The sequence below is a fragment of the Trichogramma pretiosum genome, unplaced genomic scaffold (assembly GCF_000599845.2).
Source record: "Trichogramma pretiosum strain Unisexual culture from Peru unplaced genomic scaffold, Tpre_2.0 scaffold1, whole genome shotgun sequence".
Taxonomy (NCBI): Eukaryota; Metazoa; Arthropoda; class Insecta; order Hymenoptera; family Trichogrammatidae; genus Trichogramma; species Trichogramma pretiosum.
Window position 1 is genome coordinate 5500357 of NW_019641703.1, and position 22077 is coordinate 5522433.

Consider the following 22077-nt stretch of genomic DNA (forward strand, 5'->3'; position numbering starts at 1 on the left):
TACAATATACACAGTTCTACATCGCGATAAAGCATCACAGAGTGCCTGTATATAATACTAGTATATGGCAATTTGAACGTGCGAGAGAGCGAAAGACACACATACAGAAAGAAATTGTAGCGCAGCAAAAAAAAAAACCAGGGCGCCTAATGGAAATGAAGGTAGATAAAAGCTCTCTATACCATAGCTACGCGTGTGGCAGCAGGAGTCGCGCGCGAGGCGGCGGTATCAGCAGCAGCTGCCTGCGTTTGACGTTACTATTATTGGCGGGTGCATGCATATACGCTTGTCGCGCGGCGCTCTGTGTGTGCGATTAGAAAATAAAAGGAAGTGCGTATATGTATATATTATATACGGGATACGATAGCGCGGGCGGGCGTGCGTATGCATGTTAATGCAAAAAATGCCAAGTTGAATTGCGAGGACACAGGAGAGAAAGAGCGCAAGATCGGAGCCGCCGCCGCAGCCGCCTCGCATACTTTCGAACAAAGTCATAAATCAAATTTAATAAAGCACCAAGCGCAAGCGTCGGTACGTGAAATTGAGAGGAAGCTCGACAGCAGCAACAGCATCAGCATGTAGGAACTGTGTGCGGCGCGCGGCTCGATACATATTTGTGCGAATCATCGTCTGCAGAGTTGTAGGTGGTGTATGACTTTGCGACCGATATATAGGCCGGACGTATAATAATAAAAGATGATAATTCGTTTAATGAGACATCTTTATGTAATACACGTACTACTTATGTATGTGTGTCTGCGTGATTCCTCAATATTCCTCGCTAATCGAGTTGTGCTGTGCAATGCACTTTGATCTGTGCTTCTTATTATTATTATTTTTTTTTTTTCGACAATCGTTGTAACCCCCGAAACGCGCACACAACGTGGGCGGTTGCGTTAATTTATGACTCTCGCTCTCCTCTCCTCTACAGGCTCATACATATTATTGTATACACAAGCTTAATGGATTGTTAGGCAGCTTGATGCGCATATGTATATATGCACGCGCTTATATTATTTATATAATATCTCAGAGGCGCTGGTAATTCGAGTTAATTGGTACGTTATGTTTTCGGCGGCAGCTTTTTTTTCCTCTTTTTTTTTGCTGCGTTCGTTCGCTCGTTCCTTTGGTGCTGCGCGCGCGCACTATTATAAGCGCAGCATGTATCTCGAGATTAGTCTCGCTGCACGCGTGCGCGCGCGTGTACCTCTCTCCTCGCCGCAGCTTTTGAATATTCATACGTGATGTTTGTTTTTCGTAGATTGTTTTAAAAACCGACTGAATTAATCAACGCGCGAGCGCCACTTACGGGCGATGATGATTTTAACAGCTTTTAATTAAAAAAGTTTGCTTTGGCTTCTTCCAGAGACCCGCCCTCGAATCAGCCATGCTCATGATTATGATAATAATAATGATGATGATGATAGTATAGTACTTGATTGCGAAAACACACAAACAAACACGTCGTCGAGGTATCGCTGCTTTTACGAGGCTATAATACGGTTGATATTCTCGATAATTCCGATGCAGCCGAGCTAATTTTTGCGAATATTGGGCATTTTTTTGTTTTAAGTACGTATATATAGAGGACATAATAAGCCTCGACCGCCGACATATATTAATTTCGCAGCGATCATCATCGGCAAACACTTTCCAGAGAGCGAGCCTGCGGAATAAATTAAATCAATATTCACGCTTTATATTGTATTATACGCTCATTGCATTAAACGCGTTGCAGGTGGGCGTGTCACCTCTCGTTCCCAATGATTATTCCGTATACGTTAACAATAATTATGCGAGCGCCGTTCTCGACGAGCAGCGAGCCAATATTGGCGCTGATTTCGCGAATGAGAGTAAAAAACCGAATGTATTAATAGCCCGAAAATCGAATTAAATTTTTATTGCGCTATTAGTCCTAATATTTTTTTATCTCTTAACGAATTACGACCGCAGCAGCGGCCATCGGCTTATCTTCTCTTGGCTCTCTCTCTCTCTTCTATGCGCGCAGCTCGGGCGCAAGCGTATAATAAATCACCTCTCTCGGGTGGTGGCACAGTCTCGGAGCGGCGTTTTTCATGAAAATGAAAAAAAAAAGAAGAACAAAATTAAAAAAGAGAGCGAGAAAGAACGGAAACTTCTATATATATACAAGAAAGCAACGTGTGGCAGTCACAATTAATAAATTCGACGATAAAAATTCCACTCGCTCGTCCAGCACCGTGCACCACAAACGAAATGCACCGCGCGCCAAGTCCATTGTCAACGTCGTCATCGTTCGGGTATAAACCATGATAATTCCACGAGGACAAAAAAAGTCTCCCGCGTCGCTGCTTGCTCGCTCTCGGATCTCCCTCTCTCTCTCTCTCCATTCCGTGTTATATACCCGCTGGATGCTGCTGCTGCTGCATTCCAAAAAACATTTGTAGCAGAGCTCACGATAAAGGAGCAGCTCCGTCGAGATCTCGGGACAAAATTGTGTGACTCCGCCGCAGCCGCCTTCTCGCGCAGCTCTTATTTTCGTCTTATTAACACATTTGCGCGTATAACTTTCGAAATTCACGGGGCAGCCGAGGTGCGTTATTATTTATGGACGCGCGCGGGGCTTTCAAGTTTTAGCGACGCATTCTTGTATTGTTGGGCGTGGGTGCAGCACAGCGTCTCGGGTTCGAGCCTCGATCTCGATTTTTTTTCCTTTTTTCTCGTACTTTTGATCAATGCACATGCACCCGCAGGACATTTTTTTGTTGCGCATAATACACGCGTCGGTTTTTCCCGCAAACGCATCACGTTTCGTGATTAATTAAGCAACCTTCGAAAAAAAAACATCGCGTCCACCTTCGAAACCTTGGAAATCGACTTTTTTACCGCGGTAATTGCTGGTTTGGTATTTTTTTACTGCTTTTTTTTCACGATATCGGTAGTCGAGATTCGTTACCGTGGTCCTGAGCACTCGAGTGTTTTACATTCCGGCTATTCGAGCAACGCGTATACGTATACGATACTTAGATAATTCCAAGAGTATTTTGCGGTTCAAATATATATATACGCACTGCGCGCTGCACGCAAGAAGCCCGGTCGATCGCTGTAGGTGAAATTTTGTAAAGCCGATTTGACCCGACGGTGATTCACACATACATAGTACATACATAGTGTATAGCGGCAGCACTACTGGGCGATCTCGCAGCTCGTGTTGATGTATGTATATGTATACCACTTCATTCTCTACCTCGAGGGGATTTCTATATGTGTACGTATATAATTGTTTGATGCGAAACGGTTATGTGTCTGGTGTACACCGTCACCGCCAACGCCACTATATGTGCTTCAGCCGCCGCCGTCGCTGTTGTTATATATTTAGAGAGGTCTTACGTACAGTGCAGAAAGCATGTATCTCTCTCTCTCTCTCTACCTCTGGGTGGGCTTTGTTGTTGATTTCGTTGATTGTCGCTTTGTCGAAGTAATTGTGTCTATATAGAGAGATACACTTGGTTGCTGAGCTTCGCCCATGTACGGCTTACTCTCTCCATCTCTCTCTCTCTCTCTCTCTCTCTGTCTCTCGGCCGCGCGCTTGCAACCGACTCAACTTCTAATTGTATGCGAAAGTTTTCAAGCCGATTATTATACATAGACTATATTTCGCAGGCGAACGCCGATTATACGTACGCTGCTCTGCACGCGCGTATACACATACAGGTTATACACATACACTTGCGCGTTTTATTTTACGGCGTGGTGGGATTAATTGCTGCACGTTTCGGGCGGGCAAATTTGCATTCCAAAATTTCGCGTGAGAAAACGCGCAGCAGCAGCGGCGTCGGCTACATGTTCATGGCATAGCAGCACCAGCAACGTTATACATTCGTACACATACGAGGAAGCGTAATCGGCGACCGCAACGCATGCGAGAGAGAGAGAGCATTATCGCGTAGTTGGAAGCTCCACTATACTATATACAGAATCAAAATGCGCAAAATAGAAATAACACGAGCTTATGTGTATACGTAGTGCAGCATACACGTATTATACCAAGCGGAGAGGTGCGAGAAAAGAGCAATAAAAGTTTGCCATTCAATAATGGAGTCTCTCTCGAGCTCTGAGAGGCCGCGTTGCTACCCCTGCCACCCGTGTACACAGCAGCGAAAAACATATATATTATAAGCTCGCAACTTTCGCTCGAGACATTTTTAATCGAAAAAATTGCTGCGCGTCGTCGTCGTCGTCGCATCGTACCGTCCTCCTCGCGTCTCGGTATTATATATATATACGTGCTACATCATCTATGTAGATGTATATTTAAAGCGCTTCGAGCTTTTTCGCGGTCTGTTTTTCGTTTACGTAATTGCGGAATATGTGGGGTGGGGTGGATGCTGCGAGCTGTGCGCTGGAAACGTATTTACGCGCACCCAACACCGACACACACACACACACACACACCAGCAGATGCTTTTAATGAATCGCTGTCGTCGCTTCGAGGCTCGTCGACGATTATATACATAACTGTCGAAGAAGACCGAGCGTATAACTTTTCGCTCTCTCTCTCTCTCTCTCGCTTTCACCTCGGCGGTGCTTGTGCTTGCTACGTGTGCCTCGCTTCGTTATACGTGCGTATGTATGTACGCGCGCTAACTTGGTGCAGTTGAGAAAAGAGAGGCTTGATAGCTGCGAAACGATTGTTGTGTGCGCGCGTCTCTTATTTTTTCCTGTACCTTTTTGTCTTGTTTCTGCGTTGCACGCGGAGCGCCCGTGGATGCGTGGGAATTGCTCTTTTTTCGGGTTGTCTCGAAAGAGGTGAGATAATGTAATAAGCGATACTTAAAGAGAGAGACAGAGCCGTGTTATTATTATTAAATCGATGGGCTATTTGTCGTTGCATACCGTTGAGGCATAATCGGTTACGGCATTGCGCGGAAGAGAGAGAGAGACTTTTACGAGTTAAAAAACAATGCGACGGTAAAAAGTCGTAATATGTACACGAGCCCTTTTTTCGCCCGTTTTGTTGCGTCGCGAGCATATATTAAAACCGCACAATTGTTATGAGAGCAAACGATCACTCGAAAAATATGGGTACAATATGCACAGCGCGCACTCGTACACAGTCGGTGCGATATAAATCTGAAAATCGCGCGCGCAATTTAGCGCCACCATTATACGGTATGTATACGGTACTCTACACATTTACACGCACATACATATACGTGCAGCAGCGAGCGAGCCCCATTTTAAAAATTCAACAACGTCGATCTTGCGCCAACTTGCGCCCTTCGCAAGCTTAACTAACTGCATATTTTGCCGCTACCGCTGTACCGCTGCTGTTCAATGAAAAATAATAGACGTAAAACGTCGATGACAAAATCACTTGACTCTCTCTCTCGTTGTATATACACGCTGGTATACACGCTGGTATATACCTCAAGCGAAACACAGTTATAAAAGTCTCACTCGAAAAAAAGGGACAAAAGAGCGTGTTTTTGCTCGTGCGACTTTTCGAGTGGATTTGTATTGAACGGAGGAGCGGGCGCGCGCAAAAAAAAATATGTACATATATCGACACGTATACGCTAAATGTCGCCCGCGCGCGGGCACGATCGTTAACACGAGCAGCGGCCCCGAGAAGAATGAAAAGAGCAATTTTCGACTATGTGTGTGTGTGTGCGGCTGCAACGTGTAATAATAGAGGGGAACTTGGCAAGTTTGTTAATTGTGGAAACTTCAAACTGTGTGCGCAGCAGCAGCAGCAGCAGCGAATGCAAAGAGAGAAAAAGGGTTAAGAAGTTGTGTAAATGCAGCAGCAGCGTCGTCGTAGGCGCGCATATTTTGCTCCGTTTTTGCCATTATTAATCGATTCTGCCTGCCGTGTAAATGAAATCGATCATCGTTTGTCGACGAGCTTTTTGAAAACGTCGAATCTGTATATGCGCGCAGAATTTCCATGAATGCGCGCTATTTGTATAACACGCATGCAGAAGCAGTAGCAGTAGCAGCAGCCTACGTATATACACAATAACGATCGAGAAAAACGCGCGTGAAATAAGTAAAACGAGCAAAATCGAGTTCTGAAAATGTGCGCGCGATGCGACATTCAAATTTATGGAATATAAAGCGAATCATTCAACTTTTTCTTTTTTTTTTTACTCCAATAAATTGTCACTCGCGCCCGCGTAATATAGTCTACTCGACGAAGATGAATGCGCATAATAAATGCCTGCGGAGCTCGAGCACTGCGTGTGTGTGTGTTACACGCCAGAGAGGTAAAAATGTTCGAAATTCCCTGCCGCGCGTGCGAACTGTGGCGCGCGCGAATATTACACACGTATTTACAACAAAGTGCTATAATTTAAACCGGCATCGATCACGCCGAGAGCGTGCGAGCGATATGTGTATAATGCCCCTTTCGGAGCTGTGGTGTATAGCAGCGCTCGACACATATCTACCTATAGCACGTATGCGGGCTGCTGCTTCTTGTCTTCTATTTGCATATTATAAATATCGGAAGATCGAGAGGTCCAATTAACTTTTGTCGATTTCTCTCTCTCTCTCTCTCTTTCGTTCTTCTTCTTCTCGAGATCTTTACAAACACACGGACATTACGAGCGATGATTTACGGGCCGAAGGGGAAAAAGTAAATCAAACTCTCTTGGCCTTTTATAATTGTTGGCTTGCTGCTGCGCGCGCGCGCGAATATAGGTACTATATAAACCTGGCGAGATACGCGCGGCGACCGCAAGTATTTACGCTGCGCTCTCGCATGAACGCGATATATCTCACTTTTCCACGTTAATGGCCTGTATATATACGCATAGGCATGTAACTCTCGAGATTCTTCCGTAGTAGTAGTACCAGGGCAAGAATTTCGCGCTCATAACCGCCCGCGCGTGGTACGTATCCTATACAAGTGAAGCGTATGCGAATAAGTGTGTATACATACAGTGTAAGTAGTACAGTATAATACGCAATCGCGCACTACACAGCTCGGCGTAGAAAATTATCCCCTTGCGCTGCTGCGTGGCAAAGCCAATGCCGGAGAGTTTGTTATCTTACTTAAACGTCGCTGTATACGTATATATCCACGTATACACCTATAACGCGCATAATGGACCCGTGTTCGTAGCATCTACGTATAGCAGCTAGTTTACTGGACAATAAATTCGCTTGTACGTACACGTGTATAGTCTATAGGCTCGACTCGAGGTATCATCCCTTACGGCGCGCGAGCGTATAAAAGCACGAGCAGTTTTACCCGAGACGATCAGCAGCGATCGTGCTTATACGTACCCGTAATGTAGCGCGCACTCGAGAATCTCAATTGCGGATTTATATACACAAATCTTGGACGAAAATTTACATCGCGGCGAAAGAAAATTCGGAATGAATGTTATTATGTGAACGCCATTGTGTGCGCGCCAATGCACACGTGTACATATATACTGTCATTATGTAAGTACATCTAGTGGCTTTGTATACTCGTGTACTTATCAAGCATCATATACGGTCCACGTGAATCACGTCGCAGCGAGTCCAAGCTGAGACCGAGTTCATCCCTTTGTCGATCGTATTGTCGCATGCGGATTTTACATAATAGTCGAGAGGGAATTTTTGGCATTTCGCGCAGAGCCGAGTCGAATGGCGATTTTCTAGTCCGTTGACTCGGAGAAAAAGAGGCAAATAATAAAAAAAGATCCAACGTCTTCGTGTATATAATACATCACATAATGCGCAACAGCAGTCGCAGTCAACGAGATATATCATTACGTAAGTTTCCGTATGTATAAAAGTTCGCCTTGTGTCCTTTTTGTGCCCGTAATATGTGTCCCCGGTCCCGGCAACTTTGTCGAGAAAAAAAACCGCACGAAAAATAGGTGCAGCGCGCCGCATTTCGTACGCCATTTAGGCCCAGGACATGAAAGCAGCGACGACATCGATTAGGTGCACGTTTAGTTTAGTAGGTATACGTATACAATGCGTTGCGTCTCCTCGTAGAAAATCTCTCGTGACTTTCGCGTTTTACTTTTTCCACCGCTACGTGCGTGCCGAGCTTTTATTACGCGCTCGAGCACGTGTTATATATTAATTATTTACTGTATATACCAGGATCGTGTAGCGCCGGTCGCTTATATTATGCACGCGCCCGCGCGCGAAAACACACAAAAGGAAGCCATAAATTTTTTTCCACATCCAGCCAACCGGTTAAGTTTCGCTTCGCTTTATGTACAGTAGATGGAGATCCCTATACTGCACACGTCGATGCCTATACACATATAATTTTAACTTTCGATATGCTCAATTTCAACGAGAAGACACAAAGACAGAAGCTAAACGAATCAACGAGGGAGAGAGAGAGGGAACGATCCTGCCGCAAAATATCCCGGTGAATAGGACGCAGACACTCGTAAAAAGCAGAAACTTGGCTGGCACGCGCGCGCGCGCACGCGATAATATGCGAGAGTAAAAGGAGCGGAAGGGATATAATATCGGCTTTCTCTCTCTGCGAAAGGATATATTTGTTTCAATATCATATTATACTGCTACTACTACTCTCTCGCAAGCACAAGGAGTTTTCTTTGTAGGCTCGTCGCACAATAGACAATTGACGTTCGCTCGCGCGGGCGCGTGGACCTTGTAACCAACACAACCCCCCCTCTTCTCTATTCAGAATGGATTTTGAATACCCGAGAGCTTTATAAGTCTATTTACTTGCTAATTGCTAGCGTTTTTTCGCACGCGACTATTTCGCCTGTGTTTGACGTGAGTGTATACTTTTACTCTCTCTCGTTCTTTCCCTTTTTTCACCACCACCACCACCACCATCACCCCAGCAGCGCGAGCTTATGAGTTTCGCATTTTATACCTACGCATACATTCGACAATGGCAATCGGAATGTGTTTTGTGCCGTGAAATGTGCGCGAAAGCGAGCGCAAGAGGCTGCCTTTTGATTCGAAACTTATCATGCGTGATATCCTTTCTTTCAAGTCGCCACATTTCTTCGCCTTTGCAGCTTGGCTCTATACAAAGTTCTCTCTTTCTCTTTCTGCATATACCTTGGGTGCTTTATTTTCCAATTTTAATTAAACGCTCCAAGTGCGTTCCAGATAAAGAGAGAGAGAGTAGTACACCAGCAGTGTATTATAGCTGCGGCTGCTGGTGTATGTATATAAATTTGAAATATGATGAATTGAGAGGAGGATCACGCAGGGCGCGCGCTGCGGAACACAAGCTAAAATTCCTCGGCGCGCGCGGCGGCACGGGACGCATACGGATGCGGCAAAAAGAAGAACGAAATGATTAGAAATTGTTACACTTAATAAAGTGCCGATATAGTAGTAGCGGCTCTCGGTGAATATACATTTATCAATGTCATCGGTGCCGCACACACGCACGCAACCTCGAAAATGTGCGGGAATACGTATACGCGTGCGCTCTCATCTACTATATACATTGTTATACATCTATATTTTATATCAAATAGCGCACACAGCATAATGAAGAAAATATTCGACATATCTTCTCTGTCTCTGTCTCTCTGCTCCAAATTGATCGCACAGAAACAAAAGTCGTCCGCGCGCGAAAGCCATCATCCGCACGGCAAATTCTCTCTCTGTCTCTCTGGTCTGGTCTGGTCTGGTCTGGTCTGGCTTGCTCTCATGCCCTGCGCGCGCGTGTACTACAATGCATTTCTCTCCCTGCGCTTAAGTGAATGAATGCCATAGCTATTGAAATACATGCACGCACACGTATATATACCTACATGTATACCCACCGAAAGCATATAGTGTAGCATCCGCAGCCCCACTATATTATACACAGAGATGATGACAACAAAGCAGCAACAGAGAGCAGAATCCCACCTCTCGGCGTAAAAAAAGGCCATTGGTGGGGACGAAAGCACGTGGTAAAGCGAAAGAGAAAGAGCGAGAGAGAGAACGCGCAAACCCTCACCTAAAACTTCTCTCGACTTGCAATGCCGCTGCTGCTGCTGCTGCTCTGCTGTTGCTGCTGGCGAAAAGGGCCGACGCAGTCACAGAGAGAGTTTAGTGTGCGAGGGCGCGTGCCCGCGTGCGGTCGTGTTTTTTCTGCCATGAGTAACGCTAATGTCTTTTAAACGCGTTAAATAAACAATAAACACAGTTAGAAAACAAACGAAGTAGTTAGTTAACATTGCACCGACAATTATACTCATTCACACTAATTTTTATCGTTGAATATCAATATAGTCACGGCGATTTGTGTGCTTCAACTGTGGCTATTTATCTATCATTATTTTTTATTTCTTCACTTTTTGTCACGATTATTTTTCTTTTGTGTTGTGCGTAGATAATTTGTTGCTTTATCCTAGTTTTGATTAATCATTGAATCGTAGTTTTTTCTACTAAAAAAGAAGGAATTACAATCTTATATTTGTATAATATAAGCCTCATAAGTGTGTTTGTGTGTGGCCATGTGTGGTGTAGTTCTTAAGTGTATCCTGCGGTGACAAAGTCCGATTACTAATTAATCTACTAAAAGCGAGAAGCGCAGAGAAGATGAGCCTGTATTTTCAGATGGATTGGAGCAGCCGGTTCGGTGGCGATAGGAATGTCACTGGACTCAGTGCTTTGGTTAGTGTTTTCTCTAATCCTTTAGCTATTAAACTCGCGCGCGCGCGCTTGTATGCGTGCGTGCCTCATACAAAGTTAATGAACACGACGATGATGTGGTTGATTCTCAGACTACGTAGGGAGAGAGATTTTAAACGAAATCTTTTTTTCGTCGGTATAAAAAAAAAAAAAAAAAAAAATTATACGACGAAGAGTCTCGAGAAATGTGTGCGGTTCTCCTCTCCTTTTTTTATATATACCATGCCGATCTGTGCAGACCAGCCAGCCAGCCAGTCAGCCAGCCAGCGGCGGTATAGGGCCTCCTATGCGTGTACATACTATACACACAGACAGAGAGCGAGCGAGCGCGACATAGAGAGCACGTGGGCTGCTCTTTCACGTTTCAGGCGCGCGGGGCGCAGCTGCGCGAGATCTTGCGGACTCAACCTACTATATACTATATCGCGGCGAACTACAGGTGGCTCGTGCGCGCACAAGCGATATAGATACATTTGAGCGCGCGACTGTATCCTCTCCCGGCCTTTATAGTTGCGCGCATGGGCGGGTGGTGGTGGTGGAGGCGATGACGGCGGTAGTGGCGGCTGCAGATTTTCTGCAATCGCGCAGTCGAATCATCGCCTCTATTTTTTTTTTTTTTACGATGACGTCACGATTAGGGGGGATAGACAAGTGTTTGCGAGCTGTTGAAAAAAGGCACGCAGCTGATTTATGCGATGATGATGATTCGATCGTTAAAAAACAAAGGAGCGACAATTAAATTTGATACTTTAGCGTCCACCTGTTGAATTCTCGAAATACGAGCCTATACGTACACGTAAATTCAATATATGTCCGATGATTAATTAACCAGCGTTTATTTAATTACGTTTTTCTGCTTCTGTTTTTGCAGGTAGCGTCGAGGCCGTGGAGCCCGAGCCAAGGCAAGGAAACGTCAAAACTCTGCAATCACAAGAGAAAACTAGACCAGCAGCAGCCAGGCTCGGATTTGACATTGGCATCGTCGCCGACATCGTCCAATCAAAGCGTTAACACAAATCAGACGACGACGATACCGCTCGGTGCCGAGTCGCCTCTCTCTATTGACAAATCGAAAACAGGTATGCGGTGCACGAGAGCGGAGCGGAGCAGAGCATAGCTGCTATGCTGCTGCTGCTGCTGCTGCCTCTTTGTAATTTCATTAGCATTTAAGAGCGACGCGGATCCTGATCGTCGGTTAGTTCCCCCCGCGCTCGACCCCGCGCGTACATAAATTTTACATCTCCGGCTCCTCCGACGACGACGACGATGATCACGACGACTTGTCGTTCCTCGTTTTTTTTTCCTCTTTTTCTTTATTTTTTTTTATTTCTTCTTTGATTCTCCTCGTGCATATCTTTGTATGCCTTAAAGGCTTTTTTGTAACTTCGATGGCAAAATTAAAATTGAAGGCAGACCCCCGATCGTTTCCGATCGTGTAAACTCGTGTGTGTACTGCGTCTTTTGATGCGCTCCGATGATCCATCGACGACGACGCGATCTCTCGAACGCGTATTATATACCGAGCTATACACGTCGACTCGCTAATTCAATAATCGTCGGTGAAACAGAGTATACACATTCGCTCGCTCGCGAGAGCGTACCCTCGAGAGAGAGAGACGGTCGTCGCGCACGTGGATGGTATAATAACTAAAGCCTCTTTCTCTTCTTCTCTTGCCTCTTTCGCACTTTCTGCGCCTCCGCAAGCGCGTTTATATACACGTATATATACGTGCGTAATGCACATATAAGACTCGCGTGCTCATAACTTCCAAATATTTGCTCGTCTACTTTGACGCCGTCGAATACTCGCTTCTTCTCTCGCACCCTCGGGCTGCTGCAGCATTTTAGTGTGTAATATAGCAGCAGCATAGCCGCGCTGACACACTTATATTCCTATGGAACACGAACACTTCGTAGGCACACGTATACGCAGTTTTCCTTGTACTCTTTCACCCTCTCTCTCTCTCTCGCTCCTTCTCGCGCGAGTCTCTCGGTGAAATTTTGCAAAAACTTCCTACTATATATCTATGTTACATTATTCTCTCACTCACTGTTGGGTATATGAGTTTAGAGATCCTCTCTGCCAGCCGTGTTATACCGCCACGAAGGAAACTTTTAGATTGGTTCGTCGTCGTCGTGGTAGTAGTATACGCGACGTATTACAAAAGTTTCCTATAGCATGTCAAGGATAGATGGATGTGCGCGCGCGCGCGTGGCTCTCCTCGATGTATATACAGTATACACTACTACTCTTGCCCTCGCACTCGGCGACGAGACAAGAGAATATAACTGAAAAATCCAAGTGTCATATATACGCATTAAAAAAAATGACGGAGAGAAAGAGAAGGATAGTTGTTATAATAGCAGCACACAGTCGTAACAGTGCTGTAGTTCGAAAGAGGAAACATTTTTTATTCGATTATTCTTCAGCGTGTAAAAGAAGAAAAGTAGAGAGACAGAGAGAAAAAGTTCAAGTCTCGGACGACGCGACACGAGCGTATAGCTGGTACGATCATTAGAAGTTGAAAAAAAAAGGGAGAGAGAGAAAGAAAAGATGTGAAACTGCGGTAAAAGCTCGCAAGGGAGAAAGCGAGCTTTTTTGCGAGCCGGAGCTTCAGCTAGCGCGTGACCTCTCTCAATTAAGTCAACGGGGGAAAACCACTGTGTGTTTGTATGCGCGCGTGTATATGCGATGCCACCACCGCCGTTGCCAGTGATAACGCATGGTCGTGGAAAACACTCAGTGTTTCCTGTACGACCCAAGAGGAGACAATATATACTCACACTCACACACACACACACGCGCGCAAGAAAATCGACCGCAGTTTGCCTCGCAGATTCGAGAGAGCGAGCGAGCTTTTACTTTTATAAACACACACACGAGGGGGATGCGGTGGCGCAATATAGGGCTATATGTACTTTATACGGTCAGTCGGAGGCGGATCAAAGATCGAGTGCTGCTGCTTATACTCGCTCGTTGTCGTCGGCGAAGTTTTGTATACTATGGGGCTTGATTGGATTAGATATACCGAGACTTCTAATACTTTTGCGCGTATACGGAACTCCGCGTTCATTTGTCTTTTCCGACCGTTTGGCTCTTCTTTTATTTTGGTTTTTGTTTGCCCAGGCTATATACATGCGCGCCGACGCGCCATCGAGCTTAACGCAATTATGCGAATTAATTTGGCCGCGTGTTTTTTTTCTTCTGCGGTACGCTCGTTCGTTATCGGCGTTTAATCCTTGTCATTAGCAATTCGATCGCGACGCCGATTAATGTTTTTGTATATGTGGACATTAATTATTAAATTCTCTCACGAACCCGTACCATTTACACGTGTTATACGTCATACCCATTGAATAATTCGATAATACGAGGCAAATTTAGCCTGTATATTTTGAGTGCCCGCATTATGTGTGTATATTTACACGTGCTACATTTTCACCGTACGTAAATTCACTTAAATCCCGCTGGATTTTATATATAAAAATCAAATCTCGCATCGAGAGAGAGAGAGAGAGAACTCCTGCTGCTGCCGCTGCTCGTGGACGACAACTACGACGCGTCGGCACTTTCCGTCGCTCATATATATGCGCGTATTATTCGCATGTAACAATCGTACGTGTGTATATATAAGCGACGTGTATAAAAATATATACGTATACAGAACGTACGGGAGAGCGCTCGACGCGTTACAATCAATTGTCTGTCGTCGGCTTTTCTCTCGTCCTCTAGCTTTTGCGTCAAAATCTTTATACCTCTCTACGTGTGTAATACGCATACACATCGTATGGTGTATGTATGCAGAGAAAGAGAGCGGAGAGATGATGGTGCGTGCGTTGACGTGAAATTCCCCTATTACCAGTTGTGCTCTAGTGCTGCTCACTCACTCACTCTCTCTCTCTCTCTCTCACTCCCTCTGTCGCTTTTGCCTTTTCTCTGCCACGGTTATATTTTCCGCAACCAACGCCCTTATAGACTTTCAGATTTGTCCAGAATTTTAAGTACTTCACGCGCTCGTACACACACACACACACACACACATACACAAGCTACCGTACAGTTATTTCGTTTGACTTTTTGACGCGCGCTTCCATAATTCTCTTTTTTCTCACTTTTTCTGTATGCTGCTGCGTGCGTGTGTGCACCTTGTGGTGAGAGATTCTTCTTTCGCGCGCGCGCTCAACAAGAAATTTCAAAAGGGCCGAATTTCACGTAAGGATTTTATTTTTGATTGTTCGTCGCGTTATTAGCGCGCGCGTTAAAAAGACCCAGTGTGCAGTGCTGCTGCTGCTGCCATTTGGGTCGCGTTGATCGGCTGACTTTGATGTCTACATTTTTAACGTCTAATTTTTCAATTTTTTTCTCTCTACGCGTTTCCCTCTTCTTCGTCTTCTTCTTCTTTTTTTTCGTCGCATAATTTTCAAAATTAATCTAAGGTGAGGAGATGGAGGCGAGCGCGCGCGCGAAATGAAGAAACAAAACCAGAGCAGCCGCATTTGAGAGAAAAACTTATTCATCAGGCAGCAATAAGCAAGCCTGTCTATCTATCTTTCTCTCTTGGCTCGGCCCTCCGCTCCTCTCTCTCTAACACTTTGACGAACGACGACGACGAAGTAAGAACGACTACGACGACGACGAGGACGAAGAAGGAGAAGAAGAATAATAATACGTACCATCCAGAGCAGGTTGGCAAGGGAGGATATTAAATTTCCGTGGAAGCCACGGAGTATTAAACTTTCATCGTTTCTACAACGTTATTATACGCACAGACGCGCGCACTCGCTCGCTCGCTCGCGCAAGCTTCAGTAGCAGTAGAAGAATAAGACACTTTTATCAGAGTTTCTTCGAGTATAAAAAGAGAGAGAGAGAGAATATGGAGTATAGTCGAGAGAATTTCCGTGGCTTGGCTGCGTTATATATATATCAAAAACTCTTCGATATGATGAAAGAAACGGCAGCTACTGGTCTTTTTTTTAACTCGTATGAAAAGGGAAGCGTGAAACTGCCGCAAGTATGATTTTCCCAGCTTATAAAGGATCTTTTCTGGCTCTCTGTATTATTTGCCTTGAATTTTTGTATGTCTGTGAGTGGATATACATACTTTGCATGCATTATACGCGCGTGGGCGCTGCAGGTTCTCATTTTTCCTTTATTTTTTAATTCCGCCTTTTACGGAAAAAATGCGTGGTAGCCGGAATTTGACGTTCTTTTATTAGGAGCTGTAAATGGGATTTCGTGTTTTCGACCTACAGCAGATTATGTCCCACTCGCGCGCGCTCGCTGATCTCTAAATAAAGTAGATCGACCGTAAGGGTTTTAGTCGAGCCACTGCGTGCTACTTTTAGTGTTCCTTTTCTTCGAGTCGAAATGTGCTCGGGCAGGTGTGAATCGAAGATGAAAGATATTCTCCTCGCGCTGATGGGTTTTTGCGGCTAGTACAGGATTATTAAGCAGATCTTTTCACTCACTTGTATAATTCTCATTCCATTTGATCTTTTTTTCTGCTCCCTCTCGATTTTTCGAGTATATGTGCCGCGCTATTTCCTGACAACGATTGATCATGCAAATTATCCCCCCGATATACAACAAAACTTTTTCTATCGGGCTCTCCGGCTAAATGCGCGTGTTATATATGCATAAGCTATCGTTCGGGTGGCAAAAGTTACAGAGCTCGTTATAAAAGTCACTTCGCGCTCAGCAGCAGCAGCCCCGATGCAAAATTCCCCGAGCGAGGAAAGAAGCGGCGCGCGCGAGCGAGCGAGCGAGTCCGGGGCCGAATTAAATCTAACAATTTGAAAGTGATCTTCCACCTTTCTCTCGAAATAACTTCTTCGCGTCTTTCATCCTCCTTCTCAGCTCTCAATCCTCCTCCTCCTCCTCTTCTTCTTGCATTCTTCTTCTTCTTCTTCTTTTGCTCGCGTCGTAAAGTAACAATCTCAACTGTGTAGGTGGCTGCGTTACTGCTGCTGCAGCAGACCAGGGTGCTTTATATACATAAAAGACGGGTCGAGCGAAAGAGAGAGAGAAGAAGAAGAAAAATGAAGAGAAGCCGACTCGACGTAGTGTGTGTGTTGCCTCTAGATCTGACGCGCAAACATAACGTTTTAACCAACTCTCTCTTTCTCTCTTTTTCTCGCCGCCTCGTGTGTATGTGTCTGCGTCTTGTGTATTGTACCGCGCGTACATACGCGAGTAGCAACAACAAAAAAAGTAAAAAAAAAATAAAAAATATAATGCATCAAAAAAGCGCGTTATATTGTGCCGCACAAGAGGATAATGCCTCGCCTTTGCGGCAACGGCAGCAGCAGCAGCAGCAGCATGCCTTATACGCCGAGGTAAACAAATCGTTTTTTTTCCTTACCTCTCTTTTTTTTCTCTCCTGGGTTCTACTGCTGCTGCTGCTGCATCGCCATCCTGCGCGGAATATTACGATGACGACGATGAATGCACTTTCTTTCGGCTCTCACGACGCGGGAGATTCCGCGCAGCGCGACTCCGGTGTAATGCCTTTTATATATTATATATTATAAAAAAAAATATAACTTCGAAACAACTTTTTATCTCGCTCGCGAGCTTGTATTATTCCTATTTTTATCTAAGAGACAGAGACAGAGCAGCAGTTAATGGATATTGGGATTAAAATTTTGCCGAAACAAAATATATGTACATGTATAAAAGCTCTTTCTCTCGCTCGCGCGCATCGAAAGTTTCGAGTATTATATACATCTCGCGTGCCCCCAAAACGAAAGGATCAGGATGATGTGTTATATATTACTGTATTATAGTTATGACCCGTCGAAACAATCTGGGTCTCGTTCTCTCTCTCTCTCTCTCTTGCTCGCTCGCTGAAAACGAGACGCGCTCTCGCTATTATCCTAAATACTCTTAATCCACGCCGGTTTATCTCTCTCTCGCTCGTCGTTTCATAACAAAATCTCGGCTCAGCTCCTCGTCGCGAGGTACGTACATCCGTATACACGTATATAGGCGCGCTCAACAAACCGATATTACTCCGTTTCTCTCGCGTGTGAATACACACAGATAACTACCCTTGTAGTATAGGGTATACGTGTATACGATACAGCAGCTTGCGCATTATACATACACATGCAGCGCATACATACAACTGACCCCGCATAGCGCGCGCAGTAGTTGTACTTGTATTAACAGTGCAGCAATACACCGGTACTGGTATATACAGCGTGCATATACGCAAGCTCTCCAGGACGATCAATCACTTAGAGCAAGGAGAAGGAGTAAGAGGGGAAAGAGCTGGATGCATGCATGCATGCGAGCCTCGGAGCTGGTAGCTGTGTAGCTGTAGCTGTAGCGAGGTACTCGGGGCGCGGAGTATGCGCAAGACCGTTTAAAAGCTCTCTGTACAAGCCGAATATATACGGTGCAATGTATGCCGTCGTCGTTTATATACGTATACGATGTTGTACGTGTGTATGTATAAACTCGGCGAACGCAGTGTGCTTGCGTGATTCGCCCTACATGAGCGCCCTCGGTTCTCTCTGTCTGTTGTTCGTGTGTGTGCATGTACGATGCCAACACCCTATACGAGCGCGCGCCCGAGTGAGGAGAAATAGCAGCAGCAGAAGGATCAGCGCAGAGAAGAGGAGGAAGAGGAGGAGGTTATGGAGCTTTTGTGTATATACATGTGTATGATTCCCGGGGTTCAATGTTTCTCTCTAGCATGCTCGCTCGAGCTACTGCTGCCTCGACGCTTTCTCTGTCTCTCTATATACGCTTTTGTATATTATTACACTTGGGCAAAATGATAGTTTGCTCGCGAGACCTTCGAATACTTTTTTTTCCTCCTCATTGTTTGATGATCTTGTAACGCGACTGCTCTCGAATTAAATCGATCGAAAATCCGGCTGACTTCTTTAAGGTAAAAATGAAATACTAGTGACAAATAATGTACGGGCAAACAGCGGTATTCGCGATCGGAGGTATTTGACTCGGTACTTGCGAGTACCCGAATCAAGTACAAGATTATTATTGATTGCTAAAAGGAGCTACGTTCTTGCATAAATCTTCAACTGCAAAGAACATCTTTATGATAGATACAGTATGCGAACGTACGAGCGAGCGCATAATAAAAGAATTACAATGCACGAGCGATGGTGCGCTGTAAGCCGGTGACAATGAAAGCGTATACACGAAAGAATGCAGCTCGGCCGCCGCCGCGTACATAGCAGTAGCAGCGTATGTTACGTATGATACGTATATAAATGCAAAACAATGGGGCGGCGCGCACTCCACGTGTGGCTTTTGTTTCGTGGCCCGAGAGAGCAGCAACTTTATTGGCGAAATTTCAATCGACGCACATACACACGCGCGAGAGCAAAACAGAAGTAGCAACAGCAGCAGCGAAACAGAAGAAGACCCAAGATAATCCCTTTCATTTGCAACAATAGCATATTTCGTCTCTTTATCTCGTTGCTAACTTACCGTGTTTCTTCTCTCTCTCTCTCTCTCTTCTCCGCCTCTCGCTAGAGCTCTTCTTCCTCGTCCTCGTTCGTCCCTTTAATCATTATATTATTATTCCCTTTGTTGCCACTCCTGACTCGACGACGACGACGACGACGTGCCTGCCGCTGCTGCTATATACTCGTGTCGTCCCGCGCCGATCGGCGTGTGCGTGTATATAAAGTAACTCCTTGATGGCAGGATTCTCTCTCCTACTCGCTCGAGCTTTACTAAGACTCGGAACTATACACCTAGTTCCTGCGTGCGTCGCTCTCGTCGTCTAATACATACCACTGTGCTTCGAATCATGTCGATCGCATTATAAACGAGACGGTAATTGCGTTAGATAATAGCCGAGAAGCTCTCGAATAGTTTTGCGAGCGCCTCGACTATCTGCCGCCGCCGCTGCTGCTGCTGCTGCTGCTGCTGCTCTCTGACGCTCCGCTACCGCTGCCTGTCAGAAAGGAAATTCCATATTTCACCGGTGCGCAGCGTCGATTGTTCCGTTAGGCACGTAGTATAGTTGCGCAGCGCATATCTCTCAATTTGGACGAAGAGAATTTACAATTCAGAGTCTGGCTCGATGTATATAATACGATATTATATACGCGAGCTTGCGCGAGTGCGTATCGTTTATTTCGCGATTGTACGAGACGAGATCAAAAGCACAGTTCTCGTTTTTCCTCGTATTTGTCGATCGAATTTTCATATGATGCACACACGTATACATACATACGTGTGTGCGAGTATACATGAACAAGCTTTGCAAGCTCAAATTCAACTTTAACTCTTCGCCGTTTCAATCTTCCGTTTGCTTTTCTTTTCTTACTTTCTTTCTCTCGCTCTTCCGCTTTTTTCTCTCTCGCTCTCGCTCTCTCTCTGTCGGTTACAAACGCGCGAGAACTCCTCTTTTGCACCCGTAGCATCTTCGTGTGAAATTGAAAAATACAGTTCACGGAGCTCACGATCTTCTTCCTTTTTCCCTTAGCTCTCGCACACACACTCACATAGAAAAGACAGTTTTGCTAGCTCGTTCGTTCGCTCGCTCTCGTTCTCTCTCTCTCTCTCTCTCTCACTTTTTCTCTGTTATTATGTGAGTGAGGCGAGAGGCAGCTCGTTTTTCTGCTCCTTTATTTCGTTTATATATGTGTCACTACCCGAGAGAGTCGCGATTTTTCTCTATGACATTACACATTTTGTATTAAACGCACGCTGCCGCTGGGATGGGAGAGGCGCTTCAATAACAGGCGCAACTTGTCCTTCGAACGCTTTTATATAACACTCCATTCTCCTCGGTGATAAGCTTACTTTGAAAAGCTCCGCTATATATACTCACTGTATGCATGTGCGCGCGGAAGCTTTATGTCAAGATTTTCATTCGCTTGTGCCACCGCCGCCGCGTTATAAGATCATCGAGCGAAGCTCGACTCTCGTTTATAACTTTGGCTAAGCGTAAACTATGGGCGTATGTGTGTGTGCGCGCGTCTTTGAGGATCAATTATCGTTTTATGCATCGTGCGGCGTCGTCGTCGTCGTCGTCGTAGTCGCGCGAGCTCGTGTATGCTCATTTCAATTTTGTGCTCGGGCGCAAAAGTTTTGCGCGCCCCGGAAATTCTAGGCAAGTTTCCTGGCTGTATCCGTATACAGAGCTTTTGACTTCGCAAAGCTTTCTCTCTCTCTCTCACGCTCGCTCGCTTTCTCCATCTCGCTCCTTTCCATTGCGCTATGCTTTTTTATTTGATCTGCATAAAGCCGAGTGATGCATTGCGGCTCGTAAATATATAGTGGTCTGAGATCACGTATAATATAAAAGGAGTTGAAATATGCAGATGTTTCTTCTTCGTTTATTTCGATGGATATAATAATGCCGGTGGTAGTTTCGCGTAAGATAACAAAATGATAAATGTACTTATGTAAATTAATACGACGATATATATATTTGCTCTGTTTACGTCTGTTATTCCTGAAGATTTTCAGTTTCCTTTTTCGTGAATCCTTACGCTTATTCTCAACTTTTTTGCTTCCTGCGTAGCGTCACGAGCTGTGCGACTGTCTGCCGCAGCTTTTTACGTCAACCCTCGCAACTGTACGCAATACCCGTGTAACGCACATATATATAGATAAGGACTCTTTCAAGGTGCGCAAGCCTTTCATTATCTTGAATAATAAAAAATGAAGGAAAAAAAGAAGAAGAGAACATACGAATGATAAGAGAGTGGAAATTGAAAAAGTTTCTCTCGCTCGATGTGCGCTCTCGTCGAGTGCGTTACATGGATGCCGGCCGGGTAAAGAAAGCTTTGAATTACACCGAATGCCGATATCAATAGCTACTCGTGTGTGGCTGTGCAGCAGCGGCATACAGTGACTTTTTCAATTCGGAGGGATTTGGTTACTTTTGCGCGACGTTATATGGCGTACGTAGGCGCGCGCGCGCTTTATTTTACCTTCTTTTTTTTCCTACAAATCGTGGGCGAATAAAAAGAGACGACTCGAGTTACTTGCTGAATTACGTGTGCGTGCGTGCGTATTGTCATGAAACGGGTATTGATATAATTGAAGGTATCTACGTATCGTCGGGGAATAAAGGGCTGCGCGCAGAGATCGCCGAGGTACAAGTGGTTTCGTCTTCTTTCGCTGCTGCTACTTTTTTTTTTATTTGTTCGCGCAATAAAATAACCGCTATACCGGGCACGCGCACGTATCGTATACATTTTTTTTTCTGCAATAAGAGTTCTCCTCGACGTTTTATGTACACAAATACTTAAGGCATTCATGAAACATGACCACAGCTTGTCGAAGTTGATCAAAAACGTGTATCTCTCTCCTTTTCTCTCGTCGTCTCGAGTGAAACGATACCCCACAGCCCCAAACAGCCCGGTGTATAATATACAGAGCTATAAAAGAAAAGTCATTATAATACACAGAGGAGCTCTCGCAGCAGCAGCGGCGGCGGCGAAGGAAACATTTCGTTTACCAATTCGAGCACG

The 22077-nt window shown here is 45.1% G+C and overlaps 1 protein-coding gene across 1 annotated transcript in view; it reads left to right on the forward strand.

Annotated features, from left to right (window-relative positions):
• The window catches only part of LOC106653744 (AF4/FMR2 family member 4-like), a 238584-nt gene that overhangs the window by 190321 nt on the left and 26186 nt on the right, over window positions 1–22077 (forward strand). Inside the window, exon 4 of the mRNA XM_023462811.1 lies at window positions 11483–11690. Coding sequence (XP_023318579.1) covers window positions 11483–11690 — 208 coding nt within the window. The remainder of the gene's footprint in view (window positions 1–11482; window positions 11691–22077) is intronic.